General features: G+C 38.9%; 1 protein-coding gene across 3 annotated transcripts; it reads right to left on the reverse strand.

The window, feature by feature from the left end:
- Positions 1 to 482: 482 nt before the first annotated feature.
- Positions 483 to 16,282, reverse strand: creb3l4 (cAMP responsive element binding protein 3-like 4). Of its 3 annotated transcripts, none has more exons than XM_041792673.1 (10): positions 16,041 to 16,282; positions 10,325 to 10,468; positions 9,697 to 9,976; positions 7,810 to 7,904; positions 7,641 to 7,730; positions 7,381 to 7,487; positions 5,025 to 5,093; positions 3,466 to 3,550; positions 1,601 to 1,694; positions 483 to 1,078 (listed from the first exon to the last, which is right to left on the reverse strand). In XM_041792673.1, exons 1-10 carry the CDS (start codon positions 16,182 to 16,184, stop codon positions 750 to 752), a joined length of 1,437 nt encoding a protein of 478 aa, XP_041648607.1. In that variant the 5' UTR covers positions 16,185 to 16,282; the 3' UTR covers positions 483 to 749. The 3 variants fall into 3 exon arrangements, with proteins under 3 accessions (XP_041648607.1, XP_041648606.1, XP_041648608.1); XM_041792672.1 differs by having other exon boundaries at positions 7,810 to 7,934; XM_041792674.1 differs by having other exon boundaries at positions 7,810 to 7,934; positions 15,853 to 16,168.
- Positions 16,283 to 16,473: the final 191 nt, after the last annotated feature.

Here is a 16,473-nt window from a genome sequence, read left to right on the forward strand (position 1 = left end):
AAAGCAGAGCACCCCCAGGACCCAAAAGAGAAGAAAAAGTGACACAATGCCACCAAAAACCTAAAAAGATTTGAACTGTTTCACTGAAAAAAACCTAAAAAGGCCTATGCAGGTTTCTCTTATCAAGAGATCTTCATATAAACTATAACGGCTTTATCATGGTTTTAGTCAGTATTTATAAATCTAATTTTGGCAGCCTCAGAGCAGACAAAGCTTCACTAAGATCTTTGGCGGTGGCCCCGGACCCCAGGTTGGGAACCAATGACCTACAGGCCTCTGTTTCACTATAAACATTTAGTACTCTGTACCAGTAGCTCCTCCAGTGAGTCTGACAGTTTGAGAAGAAATTTCAGAGTAAAGACACCTCGTCTGTTCTTGTGTTTCAAATACAGAATTCTGTATATTCCGGGTATACCTGCACAGGTGTTTTTCACAAATTTTACCAGGATTTCTAAGGGGTTAAGGAGCATGAGACAGCAGACTGAGTTTATAAAACATTTTATTGTGGTTAAATTTAAAAAACAACCTTTACCTTCATTTGACCTTTTTATAAACCCGTTAGAAAACCAGTGACACCATTTTTGTTTAGTTTTATTATCTGGATTCCAATCAGATATTTTAATACCACCACCAAACAAAGCCAAGCGTAGCAGGCGTCGATTATTTGAAGCGTCCATCTCCGGTCATGTGACCTCAATGTCACGGAGTTGACCTTATCTCCTAACATGACACGATGAGAAACAGTCTGCTCACATCTCGTCAGCGTGTGCATTTTTGGCCGGATCGTGACTTCCTCCCTTCGACCTCAAACCCGGCGCCAAAGGCTCATTCTGCCCGGCAACAGGAGCAGAGCTGTTCCCTGATTGGCTCCCATTGTGGGCAGTCACTTCAGGTATTGTTTTTTCAAGGTTTTCTTTTAGTTCTTGGGGGTTTCTTTCTCCATCCTGAGCTCCTGATTGGCTGAGCTCAGAGCCAATCAACGATGACGGGGAGTCGGACTGTTTGATAGCTGGACCGTCGGCTTCCTCCGGCGCCGGCTGGGAGGAGGCGGGGTCGGTGAGGATGTTTCTAGAAAGAACTGGAGAGGATGTAAAATGTTTAAATCTTCTTTAATCATTAATTTCAAATCACTCCTTACTTTTATTCCTTCATTTCTCCATGATGGATTTACCGGACTCTGGGGGATGTTCAGAGCCTTGGAAATGTTTTTGTATCCGTCCTCTGATTTATACTTTTCAATAACCTTTTCTCTGAGTGTTCTTTTATCTTCATGGTGTAATGGTAGACAGGAATACTGATTAAGCAGCGACTGGACCCTCCAGACACAGGTGTCTTTATACTCCAATCACTGAGACACATTCACTGACCTCAGGTGACCCTCATTTCACTAACAGTGAGACTACTAGCACCAACTGTGTGGACCTCTGTTGGATTAGCTCAGTCACTTTAAAGGGGGAATATTTATGCAGTCACTTTTTTAACATTACAGATTTTTATTTATTTGGCATTACTTTGTAGAAATCTGTTTTCACTTTGACTTTAAGAAGGGGTTTAAAAAAATACTTGTAGGCACTGTAAGGTTGAATCATCAGACACTGACCTCCGATGGGTCTGTAGTCGTCGCCTGAAGACATGTGGCGTTTGAACGGGCTGAAACTTGGCATGATGATCAGACCCAGAGAGACCAGGATGATCTGAGGAAACAAACAAAGGATTTTAGGTTCACTTCAATACATATTTTCTCTTTTTAACCCTTTGAGAACTAGAGGACTAGACTCCATCCTCTCAACTGGTAAAAATAGGTCACAACATGTGTGTGGCAAAATACCATTTTTCTTTTAAGCGGGGTGGGCAACAAAAATAATGATTTGTGCAGAATGTTTCCATAATCACAGTACTTTTTGATTCCTCTGACCACAGAACAGTTTTCCATGTTTCCTCAGTCCATGTTAAATGAGCTTTGGTCCAGAGAAGGCGGCGGTGTTTCTGGATCCTGTTCACATTTGGCTTATTCCTGTTCTTCCTGGTTTTAATGCAGTGGCCCCTGAGGGCCCCTTCAGCCTTGTCCCTTGCTCTCAGAGATTTCTCCAGATTCTCTGTATCTGTTGATGATATTGTGGACTGTAGATGGAGGGAGATTCAAAGTCTTTCTGAAATTGTTCCACAATTTTTAGTCAGTTTTTCTCAAATGGGTGAACCTTTACTCCTCTTTACCTCTGAGAGACTCTGCCTTTCTAAAATGCTCCTTTTATACCCAGTCATGCTACTGACCTGTTGTCAATTAACCTCATTAGAACAGGGGTTCTCAACCTTTTCAGCCCATGACCCCCAGAATAAAGGTGCCAGAGACCGGGGACCCCCACTGTACCTGAAGATGGTTGAACAGCCAGGAACATTCAAGAATAGTCATGTGGAGACAGGGCCGTCTATAAGGGGGGATAAAGGGGGAGGTTTCTGGGACCCAGCCAAACTGGGGGCCCATGAAGGTCAGCAAAACCATGGTGCATTGTGAAGTAAAGCTGTGAAAACCATATTTTATTTTTGACCTGAATATTAACCACTCTTATCAAAGAAACAAATATCTTTATTTTTCTGTGTCGTAAATAGCTTTCTTTAAATGAAAATAACTTCTGTTTAAAACAATTAAAATGGGTTAAAATGGCTAAAATTGGTTAATAATGGCAAAAATGGTGATGAAATTGGATTTTTAAAGAACATAAATGGGTTAAAAGTGGAAAAATAACCAAAAAAAAGTTAAAGTGGAAAAAACAGGCACAAAAAGTGGTAAATGGGATGAAAAAGTGGCTAAAACGGCTTTTAACTTACAAAAAACTAGAGGAAATGAGGTGGAATGGGACAAAAAAATTGATATAAACTGGGAAAAATTGGTTAATGGGTAAAAAGGAGTGTAAAAAGTGGTTGATAGAGGCAATAATGGGTCAACAGAGCCAACAATAGGCAAAATGTGTCAAGAATTGGTTTAGAAGTGACAAAAACAGGCAGAAAAGAAGTGATTGAAAGGGTTTAAAATGGAACATGTGCTAAAATTGATGTTAAAGTGATGAAAAAGGATTAACATTTGGTAAAATTGGTGTAAAGAGGCAACAGTGTAATTTGTAAAGTATTCTTAGTTTTTTTAAGGCATCTGGTGACCCCCTCTCAGTGTCTCCTGACCCCAAGGTTAAAAAACCATTGCATTAAATGACCCATTCCTACTCTTTTAAGATGTGTTGATGCCACCAAATTCAAAATGAACTAATATTGTTCATGAAATGGTTATTGTCTCAGCTTCATCATCTGATATGTTGTTTATGTTCTATTATGAATCTAATATGGGTTAATGAGATTTTTAAAACATTGCATTCTGTTTTTATTTACATTTTACACAGTGAACCAGCTATTTTGGAATTTGGGGTTGTATGATTTAAAAAAAACTTAATCTGAATCCACATGGAAACAACGTACCAGTAGACACGTGCTGGTCTGAGCTCCTTTACTGACCGTCTGTTTGATCAGAGACTGGAGCTGTCGTAGCTGAGCCAGCAGAGACCTGGAGGACATGAAAACACCAGAGTTTATTTACCTCAACATCTAATGCAGGGGTGTCAAAGTCAATCCCAGCATGGGCCGGATTCTGTCTTTGGGTCTAACCCGAGGGCCTAACAAGGTCAACATTTAACCATAAAATGTCAACCTAACTTTCACCAGAAATGAATGGGGGGGGGGGGGGTTAGCACTGATTATAAATGATTTTGATACTTAAAAAGTCAACATGATAAGTCTAAAGGCCCAAAATCTGAGATGAAAAAGTCAAAGTTATTGGTTCAAAAGGTAAAAACATGATATTTAAAGTCAAAATAATGTATTTAAAATGTAAATATATGAGATAGAAAGTTGATATCATAATTTTTGATGGTGATAATTTGAGATAAAAGTCAAGTTCATGAGTTTAAAAGGTCAAATATGGGATAAAATTCAAAATTGTGTGTTTTAAATGTCAAAATAGAGATAAAAACTGCATATCACGAGTTTTCAAGGTCAAAACAAAAAGATACAATCCTTAATCACTAGTTTTAAAGGTCAAAATAAGATATAAAAGGAATTAAAAACGTCAAAATATAGGAAAAAAGTAAAAATCATGAGTTTAAAAGGTCAACTATGGAGAAAAATTTCAAAATCATGAGTTTGGAAAGTCAAAATACTGCTGTAAATTTAAAATTGTTGATCTGAAAGGTGAAAATACAAGAGAAAAAGTCAAAATTATGAGATGAAAAGGTCAAAATATGAGACAAAATTCAAAATCAAGAGTTTTAATGGTCAAAATGTGAGATAAAATAAAAAACTATGAGTTTAAAAAGATCAAACTTTTACTCAAAACTGTGATTCTAAAAGGTCAAAATATAAGATACAAAGTTAAAACTATAACTTTGAGTCATTATTGTGAGATACAACATTGAAAATATAAAATGAAAACAAATTTCTTTTCCACATTCCTGACTTTTAATCAAATTATTTCTACTCTTTAATTTTTATCAGTCATCGGGGGTTTTGTGAATCATCAAGGTTAAGTTCATATTTTTATACTGGAGGAAATCTGCAGACCTCATACTGGTGGGCCACTTACAATAAAAACATGATATGATCTGGTGGGCCAGGTATAACTGCACCACGGGCTGGATTTGGCCCCCAGGCCTTGAGTTTGACACCCCTGATCTAATTCATCAAACATGCTCAGTTTTGTAATGTTTGGATTTAAACCAGAAAGATTAGAAAGACTTCAACATCAAATATATGACTAAACCAACAATAATCCAGCCATAAACAGAGAGGGTGCACTAAAGAAGCATTTCGTAGAAGAAACAACAGTGCCATCTGCTGCTGGAACTGCCAGAATATCAATAACTAAAAGATGGATTCAGCCCAGAGAGAGAGCTTTCTTTAAAAACAGAAAACACTAAAATAATCCCACAGAATAGCTTTGACTTCCTTCCTCTATAAATATTGTAAAATTAAAGTGGTCGTACATGTTTCGTTTCTCCAGCTGCTCCACCGTCCTCTGCAGCTCTTTGTTCTGTGCCGAGCACGCTGCCGCCCTGTTAACACATAAAAACTTATGTCAGGGACTCCACAGCCTTATAGGACATTTCCAAAAGGTTTCACAATGTTTTTGCAGGCCTCATTACTGTCAGACCTGTTGAATCCAACACGTACTACTGGCTTTGAACAGAATGTTTGCCATGCACATGAATACACAACATATGCTGTATTTATATCTCAGATTAAAAAGAAAATTACTCTGACTGAAATAGAAATATGAGCATAATCATACATACAGCAGAATTAGTCAGATGTATGTCCACACCTCATGGCAGTCAGTACAGAAACAGTGGCGTCTATTACCTGAAGTGTGCATGACTCTGAGGGTGTAACCATGGCTACAAATAAGCTGTTAGGAGCGATATGATGATAAACATTATGACTGGGAAATATCTACTGGGCTGATAATCATCCTGGCTGGCCAAGGATCAGGAGTGAGAGTGTTGCTAAGGAGAGCTCAGGCACAATGAAAGCTTTAGTTTTGGTTTGGGTTTTACATTTTCTATTTCGGGCTTTACCATCCATCCAACCAGAAATCAGCTTAATAGAACCTGTCTTATAAAGAGAAGTAGGCTAAAAGATCTCCAACATACCATGATGAGAAACAAAGTCACTGACATCTATCAGTCTGAAAGGATTACAAAGACATTTCCAAGGCTTAAAGACTCCAGCAAACTGTGAAGAGTGATGAACCTTGCAGATCTGAAGTGGGTAAATCTGGCACAACTTCACCAACTCCTAAGGTGCATGGAGGATGAGGAGGGTCTTGAGGAGAACAGAAATCTCCAGCAACACTTGTAGTTAAAAGAACAGCTTCATTAGACCGACGCGTTTCGGCATGTAGCCTTCATCAGGGTCATCAAGCAACCACATTGCAAGCAGCATTTAAATAGGGTAGTGTGGAAACAGAAAAATTGTGAAAAAATTCAAAATGTTACTAAATTACATAATTTAAACCAATCAAAATCAGCCACATATATATATCTTGCCATGTCTGTGAATCAGACACTCCCTGTGCCTCTTTAGTAGGGTCCATTGGTCATAAACCATATGATCAGTCAACCAACCTACTGGTGCTGTTACCCCATTGGCTGATATATATATATATGTGGCTGTTTTTGATTGGTTTAAGTTATGTAATTTAGTAACATTATGAATTTTTTATATTTTTTTCTGTTTCCACACTACCCTATTTAAATGCTAACAGTGGTGAACCTTCCCAGGAGTGGCCGGCCAACCAAAATGACTCCAAGAGAACATGGATGACTCATCCAGGAGGTCCCAGACGAACCCAGAACAGCATCTAAAGACCGGCAGGCCTCACTGACTCAGTTAAGGTCAGAGTTCATGATTCAACAATCAGAAAGAGACTGGGCAACAATGGCGTTCCAAGGCCAAAACCACTGCTGACAAGAAAAAAAAACACAAAGGCTCATCTCAGATTTGATTAAAAACATCCTGATGATCCCCAAGACTTCTGGGAAAATATTATCACATAGTGGTGGCAGTGTGATGGTCTGGGGCTGCTTCGCTGCTTCAGGACCTGGACCACTTGCCGTAATTGAGTGACCATGAACTCTGCTTTCTACCACTACTGACCAAGAGCACTTGGTGAGGACTTGTTTTGGCCTTGGAGCGCAGTTGTTGCCCAGTCTCTTTCTTACTCTTGAACCATGAACTCTGACCTTAAATGAGTCAGTGAGGCCTGCAGGTCTTTAGATGTTGTTCTGGGTTCTTCTGGGACCTCATGGATGAGTCGTCCATGCGCTCTGGTGGGCCGGCCACTCCTGGGAAGGTTCACCACTGTTCACAGTTTTCTCCATTTGTTGATAATGGCTCTCAGCGTGGTTTGCTGGAGTCCCAAAGTTTTAGAAATGTCTTTGTAACCTTTTCCAGACGGATAGATTTCAATCACTTTGTTTCTCACTTGTTCTTGAATTTCTTTAGATGTTCCATGATGTGTTTGAGATCTTTTAGTCAACTTCTCTTTGTCAGACCGGTTCTATTTAAAGGATTTCTGGATTTAACAGATCTGGCAGTAATCAGGCCTGGGTGTGGACAAAAGGAATTGAACTCAGCTTTACAGCAAATGTGGTTAATCACAGTTAATTCATGATTTAACAAGGGGGGAAATGACTTTCACATAGGGCCGGGTAGGTTTGGATGGCTTTTTCCCTTAATAAAGGAATTCCAAAACTGTTATTCAGATTATTTTTGTCTTATATTAAAATTTGTTAGATCTGGAACACTGAGCTTCCCATTTCACCCCGATGGTGGTCATACCTGCTCTCCAGCCCGTCGATGTACTCCTTCCTCCTCCGTCTGCTGTCCTGAGCCGACTGCTTGTTGCGGATTTTTCTACGGACCTTTTTCAGGATCCTTTCCTCTGCCTGCAAATTTAAGTTTGAATCTTATTAAAATAAAGATAATTTACAACAGTTATTACCTTTCAGAGCACTGAAAGCTTTCAAGTCCATAAAGTTTAAGAAAAGTTCCCAAAGAGCCTCTGTAGAAGGGTTGGCGGTCTCTGGCAGTGATCTGACCTTAGTGAGAGGAAGATTGTTGGGCAGAGAAATTCCCTCCTGTGTCAGCAGTTTCTGCTCCTCCTCCGTCAGTTGGAGGTCTGGGTAGATCTGAAAGATTAGTAGAAGAAGTTAGTCCTCCAGGTCAAATCCCCCTAGGCGCTGGGAACACCTACTAAAAAAAACGTACCAGGTCATCATCAGGACTGGGAGGGGCGACGGCGGTCACACTACCATCGAGGCGAGCAGCAGAGAGCACGGGCAGCTCGTTCACAATGCACGAGTCTGTAAACAACACTTGAGAGCTCCACTCATCTGTACAGGACAGGAAGTGACATCACAAAAGTAGATGAGGTTTCAGGGCAACTAGGGCTGAGCAATGCCATTTTTTTTTTTGCAGCAGAGATGTTATGCATTACATATCATGCTTCATTTTTTATGTTTTTCTTAATAAATATAAGAATGACATAAAAATGATCACTCCTTTTAATAAAACAATTCATATCCAATTTGCATTATGAGTCAAAGTAATCACTATTACAGTTTCTTTCAAAATTGTTCAGCCCTAGTTTACTCTAATATTGTGTTGTTGAAATATAGAATGGTCTAGTGTTTGTGTTTGTCAAAAAATGCAGAAGATGAGGAAGTCAAGAAATAATCACATGTCAAATGGGGGGGGGGGGGATCACAGTTAGATTATTTTCCCAAATCGTTCAGCCCTAAAACAACAAGCTTGCATCCAGACGAGACCTTGATTATTTTAGTTTAAAAAAAAAAAAGAAAAAAGAAAATTCCTCTCCCAGCAACTGCTCTCCTCACCTCCCAGACATTTACAGACTGTTGTTAAAAAACAAGGGGATGCTTCACAATGGTAAATACGGCCATGTCCCAACTTTTTTGACACGTGTTGCTGCCATCAAATTCAAAATGAGCTAATATTTTCATGAGAATGTTAAAACGTCTCAGTTTCAACATCTGGTATGTTGTTTATGTTCTGTTGTGAATGAAATGTAGGTTTCTGTTTTCATTTACATTTTACACAGTATCCCAGTTTTGGGGGAATTTGGGGTTGTACGCTTGTCGATATCAATGGTCAGCATAAAGGCTGTCAACATCTTCAATACTTTGCTATTTCTGTCATCTCCTGGTGTTTTTAATGACTATAGCAGTGTTACTCAACCAAAGAGCCAAGTTGTTGAAAAATAACTTTGCAAGAGCCACAATCTAAGAGGTAAAAAGTGGCAAAAACAGCTTGAAAAAGCAATAAAAATAAGTTAAAGATGGCAAAAATGGTCAGAAATGGGTGCAAAGGGGCAAAATGGGGAGAAAAAGTGGAAAAAGGGTCAGAAAGTAGCAAGAAATGGGTGAGTGGTGACAGAAGTGGGTAACAGGCAGCAAAAAATGTCCAAAAATGTCAAAAACATGGCAAAAAAATGAGTGAAGAGTAACCACAATCGGCAAAAGCAGTTAAGAGTGGCGAAAATTGGACAAAAAATAGGAAACAAGTGGTATTTAATGGCAAAAGGTAGCTTAAATGGGCAATGGTGTAAAAGTGGCAAAAATGGGTAGAAAAAAAGGGAAAGGGGTATCTAATGGCAAAAGGTATTTTTAATGGGGGGAATTGGCAAAAATGTTAAAAATGGGCAAAAAAGTGGCAAAAAATAGGAAAAAGGGTGTTTAATGACAAAAGGTAGCTTAAATGGGCAAACAATGGTGAAAAGGGGCAAAATGGGCTTGAAAAAATAGGGAAAAAGTGGTATTTAACAGTAAAGGTAGCTTAAATGGGCGAAAAACGGCAAAAAATAGGGAAAAGTGGCAAGAAGAAATAAAAAAGTATATAAAAAGTGGTATTTAATGGTAAAAGGAAGCTGTAATGGGTGAAAAGTGGCAGAAAATGGTGAAAAAGTAGACAAAAGTTTCCCCTTTTTAAGGTTTTCTGGGGGAATAATATTTCCAGTGAAGACATAAAAGAGTAATATGTGGCTCCAGAGCCACACGTTGCGTCACTGGACTATAGAATCAAAATTGTAAAAGCTAAAGCTCTGGCAAACATCTGTTTCTCCCACAGACTCCTTACCAAGCTCTATGGAGATGACGTTCTCCTGTCCCGGTTCGGTCTTCACTCCGCCCAGGCTGCTGATGTCATAAACCACCTGGAAAACCGGGGCCGGATGAACAACCGCCGTGCTCACCGCTGTGACGATTTCACCGGCTGTGGTGACGGGACTCTCCACTACCGGATCCTCAGAGATGCCGCTGTCGCTCTCAGACCAGGGGTCGGCTGTCGGCACGGTCGGGAAAACTTTGTTAGGATCCACGGCATGGAGGACGTCCTCTGACTCGCTGTCATCCAGCGTCTGAGAGGGACAGAGCGAGAAGAGTTCAACAAAGACTGTACAAAAGAGACTCAGTGAAGTTCCTGACCCACCAGTTGAGAACCACTGTGCTAAACAGTAGCTAACTGTACTGAATCAAACCGGACCGCTTGGTGGAAACAGACCATACACATGTGGTGTGAGACAGCGCCTGTCCAGGCTTTTAATCCATATCCGTGATTTCATTTGGTTTCCATTGCCTGAATCCTTCAGGACACAAAAGCATCTTAAGATTGATTTTATTTTTAACAGTTTGATCGTGCTTCTTCTATTCTAATTTAACAGGTAAACTTCACCTGTGTCATTTAATCTAGCAGAGTGTACACTCACACATTCGGGGTCTACCGCCCAGTCCTGCAGGGGCTTCTCTGACCCGCTGAAGATGAGTTCAGAGCAGGGGAAAGGAGTGTCGAGCTGCCAGCTTTCTGCCGCCACGCCGCTGAGGAACAGCTCCCCGCTCTCAGCGTCCATGACCTGGAAACACATTTATATAAAAATTAAAATAAAATTTAGCACTTTTGCACTTTTAAAATGCTTCAGACAAATATCAATATGGCAAAAACAATACAAACAGATTGCATTGCAAACTGATTTACAGTTTCTGAAAGCACTCAAGCTTAAGAAAGATTTTTTTTAAATTAAGACAAGTGGACAGAAGAGGACTCTGTGAAGGATTATTAGAGGAAAACAGACACAAAGGTTGCAGTCTAATAATAACACGCTGACCTGCAGAAGGAGCCGTCACGTGAGCTTAAAGACAACAGAAAGTAAACACAACCCAAACTGAACAGAAGGATTAAGAGAGCCTGCAGATCCTGACAAACCCGGGTGCCGAAACACTGCAGGAGGATATCCTGGTGTGAACACACCCACACTGATAATAGCCCTCACCTTCCCTCTGGCCGTACCTGTCTGACTGAATAGAAACCTGATAAGCTGCTCAACGTGTTTACAGATTTCTACTCCTCCTGTAAAGCGTGATTGTGAAATCTCATGGCAAGAAAACACACACACAAAAAAAACGCTTTGACTCAAGTTTTAGTGAAAGGGGCTGTGAGAGTTAAAACACTGCCATGATAGAAATGGTCAGAGGTGCTCATGTTAGGAGTTCTCTCTGTATTTTTCATACAATTTAAGACAAAAAGGCTTTTCTTTTAAAAGACAATAAAATATCCAGAACAATCAGTCATTATCATAGGATACATTCCTAATATGCACTGACAGATCAGAGCGGTACAGTTGCACCTGCTTCCCTTATATGTTTAAGTACTTTTCTGTGTTTAAAGAATTTTAATGGGCTTTTTGCAATAACTAAATGCAAATTCAGCAATTTAGCAATATGTGTAATACAGTTATAACTAAATGGCTGCAGTAGAGCAACTAATAATCTATTAGTGTGGTTTGGTTTTAATTTACTAGAATGCTTTTTATTTAATCGTCACTTTCATGTTATTTACCTGATAAATAAAGTGCAAAAAAGTAAAATAATCATTAGGTTTAAGCATTTTCAGCAACATCTTTTTCAGCATTCCCTACTGATTTTTGGCACTGCCTTCAAAAGCAACTAAAAATATAAATAAACATTTAAATATATTATATTCCTTAACCCTCAGAAAATTCAGCATGAAGTGCCGCATCATCAATCTAGTTTTCTGCATTTTCAGCGTAGGTTCATGACATTCTTCATCTTCATATACCACTCTTTTTGTGTGTGTGTGTGTGTGTGTGTGGGTGTGTGTGTGTGTGTGGTGGGGGGGGTAGAATTTTCTGGAAACACCATTTTTTTTTTTCAATTGTTTTGATAAATTTCAACCATAGCTTTACCAGCTAATTTTCAGCACTGCTTCAGCATTTTCAACAGCATCCTTTTTTGTATTAATTTATGATTTCTGGCTACACATTAGGGGTCGCAAATTAGATTAAATCGCAATTTCAGCTGCTGCAAATTTCAAATCGCAGACAGTGCAATGTTTTTTACCCTGAAATGTGTGAAAATACAGATTTTATACAAAGTTTCTGCAGCAGAAATTTCATGCTCTTCATATTGTGCATATATACAATTGTCTTCTTCCCAAAATAGTTTAGTAAAATCCTACTTTTCCGGTTCGTGTATAGGATTTTCTTGATCAAAATTAGAATAACATAAAAAATTATCATCCCTTTAGTATAGCAATCGATTTAAAATTTGCTATATGAGCCAAAATAACAGTAAGATTTTTTTTTTTTTTTTCAAATCTTTCATCCATAGTTTAGGCTAATTTTTACAGTATTGCATTAGCTATAATATAGAATGATTTATTGCTTATGTGTGTTGAATAATACAGAAGATGAGGAACCTTAAAGTAATCACATATTAAATTGCAATATTGGGAGAGAAGAATCACAATCAGATTATTTATACCACTAGACCACCTGCGCCCCATCACCTATCTTCATTAAAACTGAAAGCTTTTTGTAACAGAAAAATGTTTTCGTTCATCTCCTGTCTGCTTCCACATGGTTTTCTATCGTTACAGGTGGCGTTTGCATGTGTATCCAATGGCTGCTGCTGCGGTAGCTCAGATGTAGCTATAGGAAAGCAGCAGTTTAATAAGAACTGGACCACATTTTTAAAAAAACGCTTGTCTTGGCGGAGAAGATGCTATTGCACGCCCCCGGACCGGTCTTGGCATCAATTTTATTCACCCAGAAGCTCTGCCATTAATAATCTACGACAGAAGTAGCCTGTCAGCTTAAGAGTAGCACACGCACACATCATTTTACCTTGTCGCTCTGATTAGCCCGTCATTTTTTAAAAGTCCTTCCCAAATGTTTTCTATGGGAGCTTTCCCAGATGAATGGGAAACGTATTCATAAAATGGATGAAACAGTCGATCTGGCGTGTCAGGTTAGCTGTTTACTGCCCACAGGGCTTTATGTTTTAAACTTTTGGGATCCTTTAAATCTTAACCCACAGACATTAGGGACAGCACAATTACACACCCCAAGAACCAGTCACTCCACCAGAACACACAATTCAGGCAGTCATTTCAACAGGCATCCCAGATAGCTGTGGTCAGCCGTATACTATAGGGCTGGGACGATTCACTTTTCTCCCGATTCAATTTTTTACGATTTTTTTTAGGTGCTGATTCGATTTAAATTGCGATTCTACGATATTGCCGATTTTTGCAATCTTTTGTTAGCTTTTTAAACACCAGTGAAAAAGATGAATGATAATGATGCCTACAGACTATATCAGGAAAAATACACATCACATGTGTATAACGATATATCACAAAATATGTCTAACTAGAGAATACAAAATAGTTATAAAATGGTCAAGTGCAGGATTTCTCAGTTTATTCACAACAATTTAGTATCAATTTCACAGAATTTGATGCAGACTGAGCTAAATACTGAATATGAAGTGCATAAAGTCTATACTGTGTAGTATATATATGTATAACTTATTATGTAATTTTAAGTTAACATCGAATTTAACAATGTAGAATTAAGCTATCTAAAAAAATATATAGTCCTGCATCATCTCGCATTTGACCTATCTTTGTTCAATCTGAAGATGAGGATTTTCCCCATTTGTTGCACTGAATTAAAATGCTACCGTGATTTTTTTTAAGAAAAGGGGAATAAATCATTATAGAGTGACTGTACTCCAATCCTTTATATTTCATATTTTATCAGTTTTTATGTCATCACATGATGTGTTTGTGGAGGGAGATTATGGGAGACGAGCCGATCGTCACGTCCAGCTTTCAGACTGATGGACTGTGTTTTGTGGAGGGCATGACGTCACAGGCCAGTGTTTCTTTCTTGTGTTACCGAAGCCGTCATTCTTAACGACACTACACGGGACAGGTCCTTACAAATAAAACGACTGTGATTATGGTTGCATGAGTAGAGACCAGCGGGAGCTTCAACGGGCGTGTTTGTTGACGTTAGCCGTTAGCTGTAGCGCTAACGCGATGATGCCTAACTAGTAGATTCGTCGTGTTGTCTCAGTATTTTTCTCTGGCGTGGCATATCTTGCAAACGACTGTCTAACTCCTGTCTAAGTTTGTGCTGTCTTTAATGTTTTGGAAGCCAAAACTAGTCCACACATCCACTATGAATGCGGCAGAAGTCGCTCTGCTGGGTAGGTACAAGCAACCGGCTCACGCAGACCGGAAGTCTCGTGTGATCTCGTTGTCTCAAGAGAGAAAAGGCAAGAGTCAACTGCCAGCTGGCGATGCCTGCCGCCAACTAGCGGTCAGGGGGTGAAATTACACCACAAACTACCGCACCAACAAAGTGAATAATTAGCTAATTAATTAAATATCGATACCGCATTTTAAAATATCGATACAATATCGCGCCAGGAAGTATCGCGATATTTCAGTGTATCGATTTTTTTTTTGGTCCCACCCCTAATATACTAGCTTAAACCTAGTCTTGTTTCAGAATAATTCTCATTATGATCACTGTTCATAGTATTTCCAGCACATCTTTAAAATCTTTGGCATTGTGTTGCAATTTCAGCATCTTTTAGGGTTTCTTTTTGCATTTTCAGCATCATTTCACAATCTGCATGATAGGGCTGAACGATTTAGGCAATTAATCTAACTGCGATTTTTTTACCCAGTATTGCGATTTCATATGCGATTATTCTTGGGTTAATCTCGTGTAATTTGTGACAAACTCAATCAATAAATAATTCCATAAATAAGACCATATGTATTTAAAACAATGAAGTTATTTCTGAAACAATTAATCCATAGTAGCATGAATCTGAATATGAAGGTGCAACAAGCTTTAAGCTATAAAGGAGGCAGCTGGGGTGGAGGAGGTGAGTCTGGGGTATGACTTTCATGAAGTAACACTAGGCTTCATCAGTTTTAGATAGAATAAGCTAACTATTTTTGCTCGTACTGCAAATGTGATGTCATTTTCTTTATTTAAGAGCATTATCATTCTGATGTCACCCATTTTGATTAAGAAAAACAAACATGAGAGATTTTTGTAATCCATTATGAAATAATTAACACTTGAATGTTTGCATAAGGTGCATAAAATCTCTGATGCTGCAAAAAAAGATTAAACTGATATTTTGACACAAATTTCAGGTTGAAGAAATACTGCACATATTGCGATTCAATCTAATTTGCCATTAATTGTCCAGCCCTAAATATGACCAACACAATGTTTGATTGAACTAGGGCTGAATAATTTTTTTAAAAATAGCTAACTGTGATGATTTTGACTCATTTTGCAAACTGGATATGAACTAATAAACTATATAATTCTCATATTTAAAAAGAAAAACATACAAAAATGAAAAAATAGACGTTTTTTGTACAATAGTCTAAAAATATGGAACTGGAATGATTGCATGATTTGTAATGCATAATGTCTCTGCTGCAAAAAAACCTATCAAACTGGTATTTCTGCACAAATTTCAGGTTAAAGAAATATTGCTCCTTGAGAATTGCAGCAGATCATATCAAGATTTTATCCAACTTGCGATAAATTGCTCAGCCCTGCTGCATAATCTAACACTTCTGGCATTGCCATTATGATATCAGCACCTTTTGACTTATTTTAAGAGCTTCTTTTAGCATTTCCAGCCTCATGCATTTTTTTAATCTCCTGATTTTAATCACGTACAGCCTTGTCTTTATCGTTTTCATATTCCTCCACGTTTTCATCACTGTTTCTAGTATTTTCTGGGGTGTTTTGCCCTCATCCCTTTCTTACTGTTTTTTCCTTTTTTACTGATAAATGTATTGCACTTTTAACTACATTTCTGTAGTTTTCTAGGCAGAAGTTAAAAGTCTTAAGTACCGTGAAATATCAGACTAAAGTCAAGTACATTTACTCACCCAGTTTTCTGAGTCTAACCCGGTTTAAAATGATTTCCACAATCGTTCCAGGCCCGTGTAAAGCCCGTCAATATCTGTGAGTGATCTGATAATTAGTGGGCTGTTAGCTGAGTGTCAATACTACTCAGGCCTGATCCTGGTTTATCCGGATCAACAGGAGCCATCAGGAACCTTCTGTTCACACTCACTTCTTCTTCTTCTTCTCGGTTCTTCAGAAGCTCCGGTTCTTCCTCTCGGAGCGGCCCATCCGCCGCAGCTGGAGGACGGACACCAAAGGCGGACACAACACGCCGCTTTCTCCCTTCACTGTAAATAAAAAGTCCAGCTGGCATTTACCGAGACAGCTTCCGCCTCCTTTTCTTCTTCTACGCTGGTCTCATGGCCTTTTTTTCTCTTCGTTTTATTTAATGTCGGTCAGTTAAAGTGCAGCCTACAGCGCCACCCGCTGTATGGGAAGCTTAGTAGGGTTTTACTGGCCAACTATGCCACCCACGTCACACAGGGTTTGTCCAATTTTTTTACTACAGTCAGTGTATGCAATCAGGAATTTGAGTCCGTTTAGCTTGCTCTCAGTGTACAGGAATTAAACATTAAATACCCTCAATTTTAAAAATGTTAAAG

The sequence above is a fragment of the Cheilinus undulatus genome, linkage group 8 (genome assembly GCF_018320785.1).
Source record: "Cheilinus undulatus linkage group 8, ASM1832078v1, whole genome shotgun sequence".
Lineage (NCBI taxonomy): Eukaryota > Metazoa > Chordata > Actinopteri > Labriformes > Labridae > Cheilinus > Cheilinus undulatus.

Bases quoted from the DNA above. Each gene is read 5' to 3' on its own strand.
- creb3l4 (XM_041792672.1), bottom strand. From the start codon at position 16,184: ATGCCAGCTGGACTTTTTATTTACAGTGAAGGGAGAAAGCGGCGTGTT. The intron at 9,977-10,324 runs GTGAGTGTACAC...TGTCCCTCTCAG, and splicing joins GGGCGGTAGACCCCGAATGT to ACGCTGGATGACAGCGAGTC. The intron at 1,079-1,600 runs GTCAGTGTCTGA...CATCCTCTCCAG, and splicing joins CGACTACAGACCCATCGGAG to TTCTTTCTAGAAACATCCTC.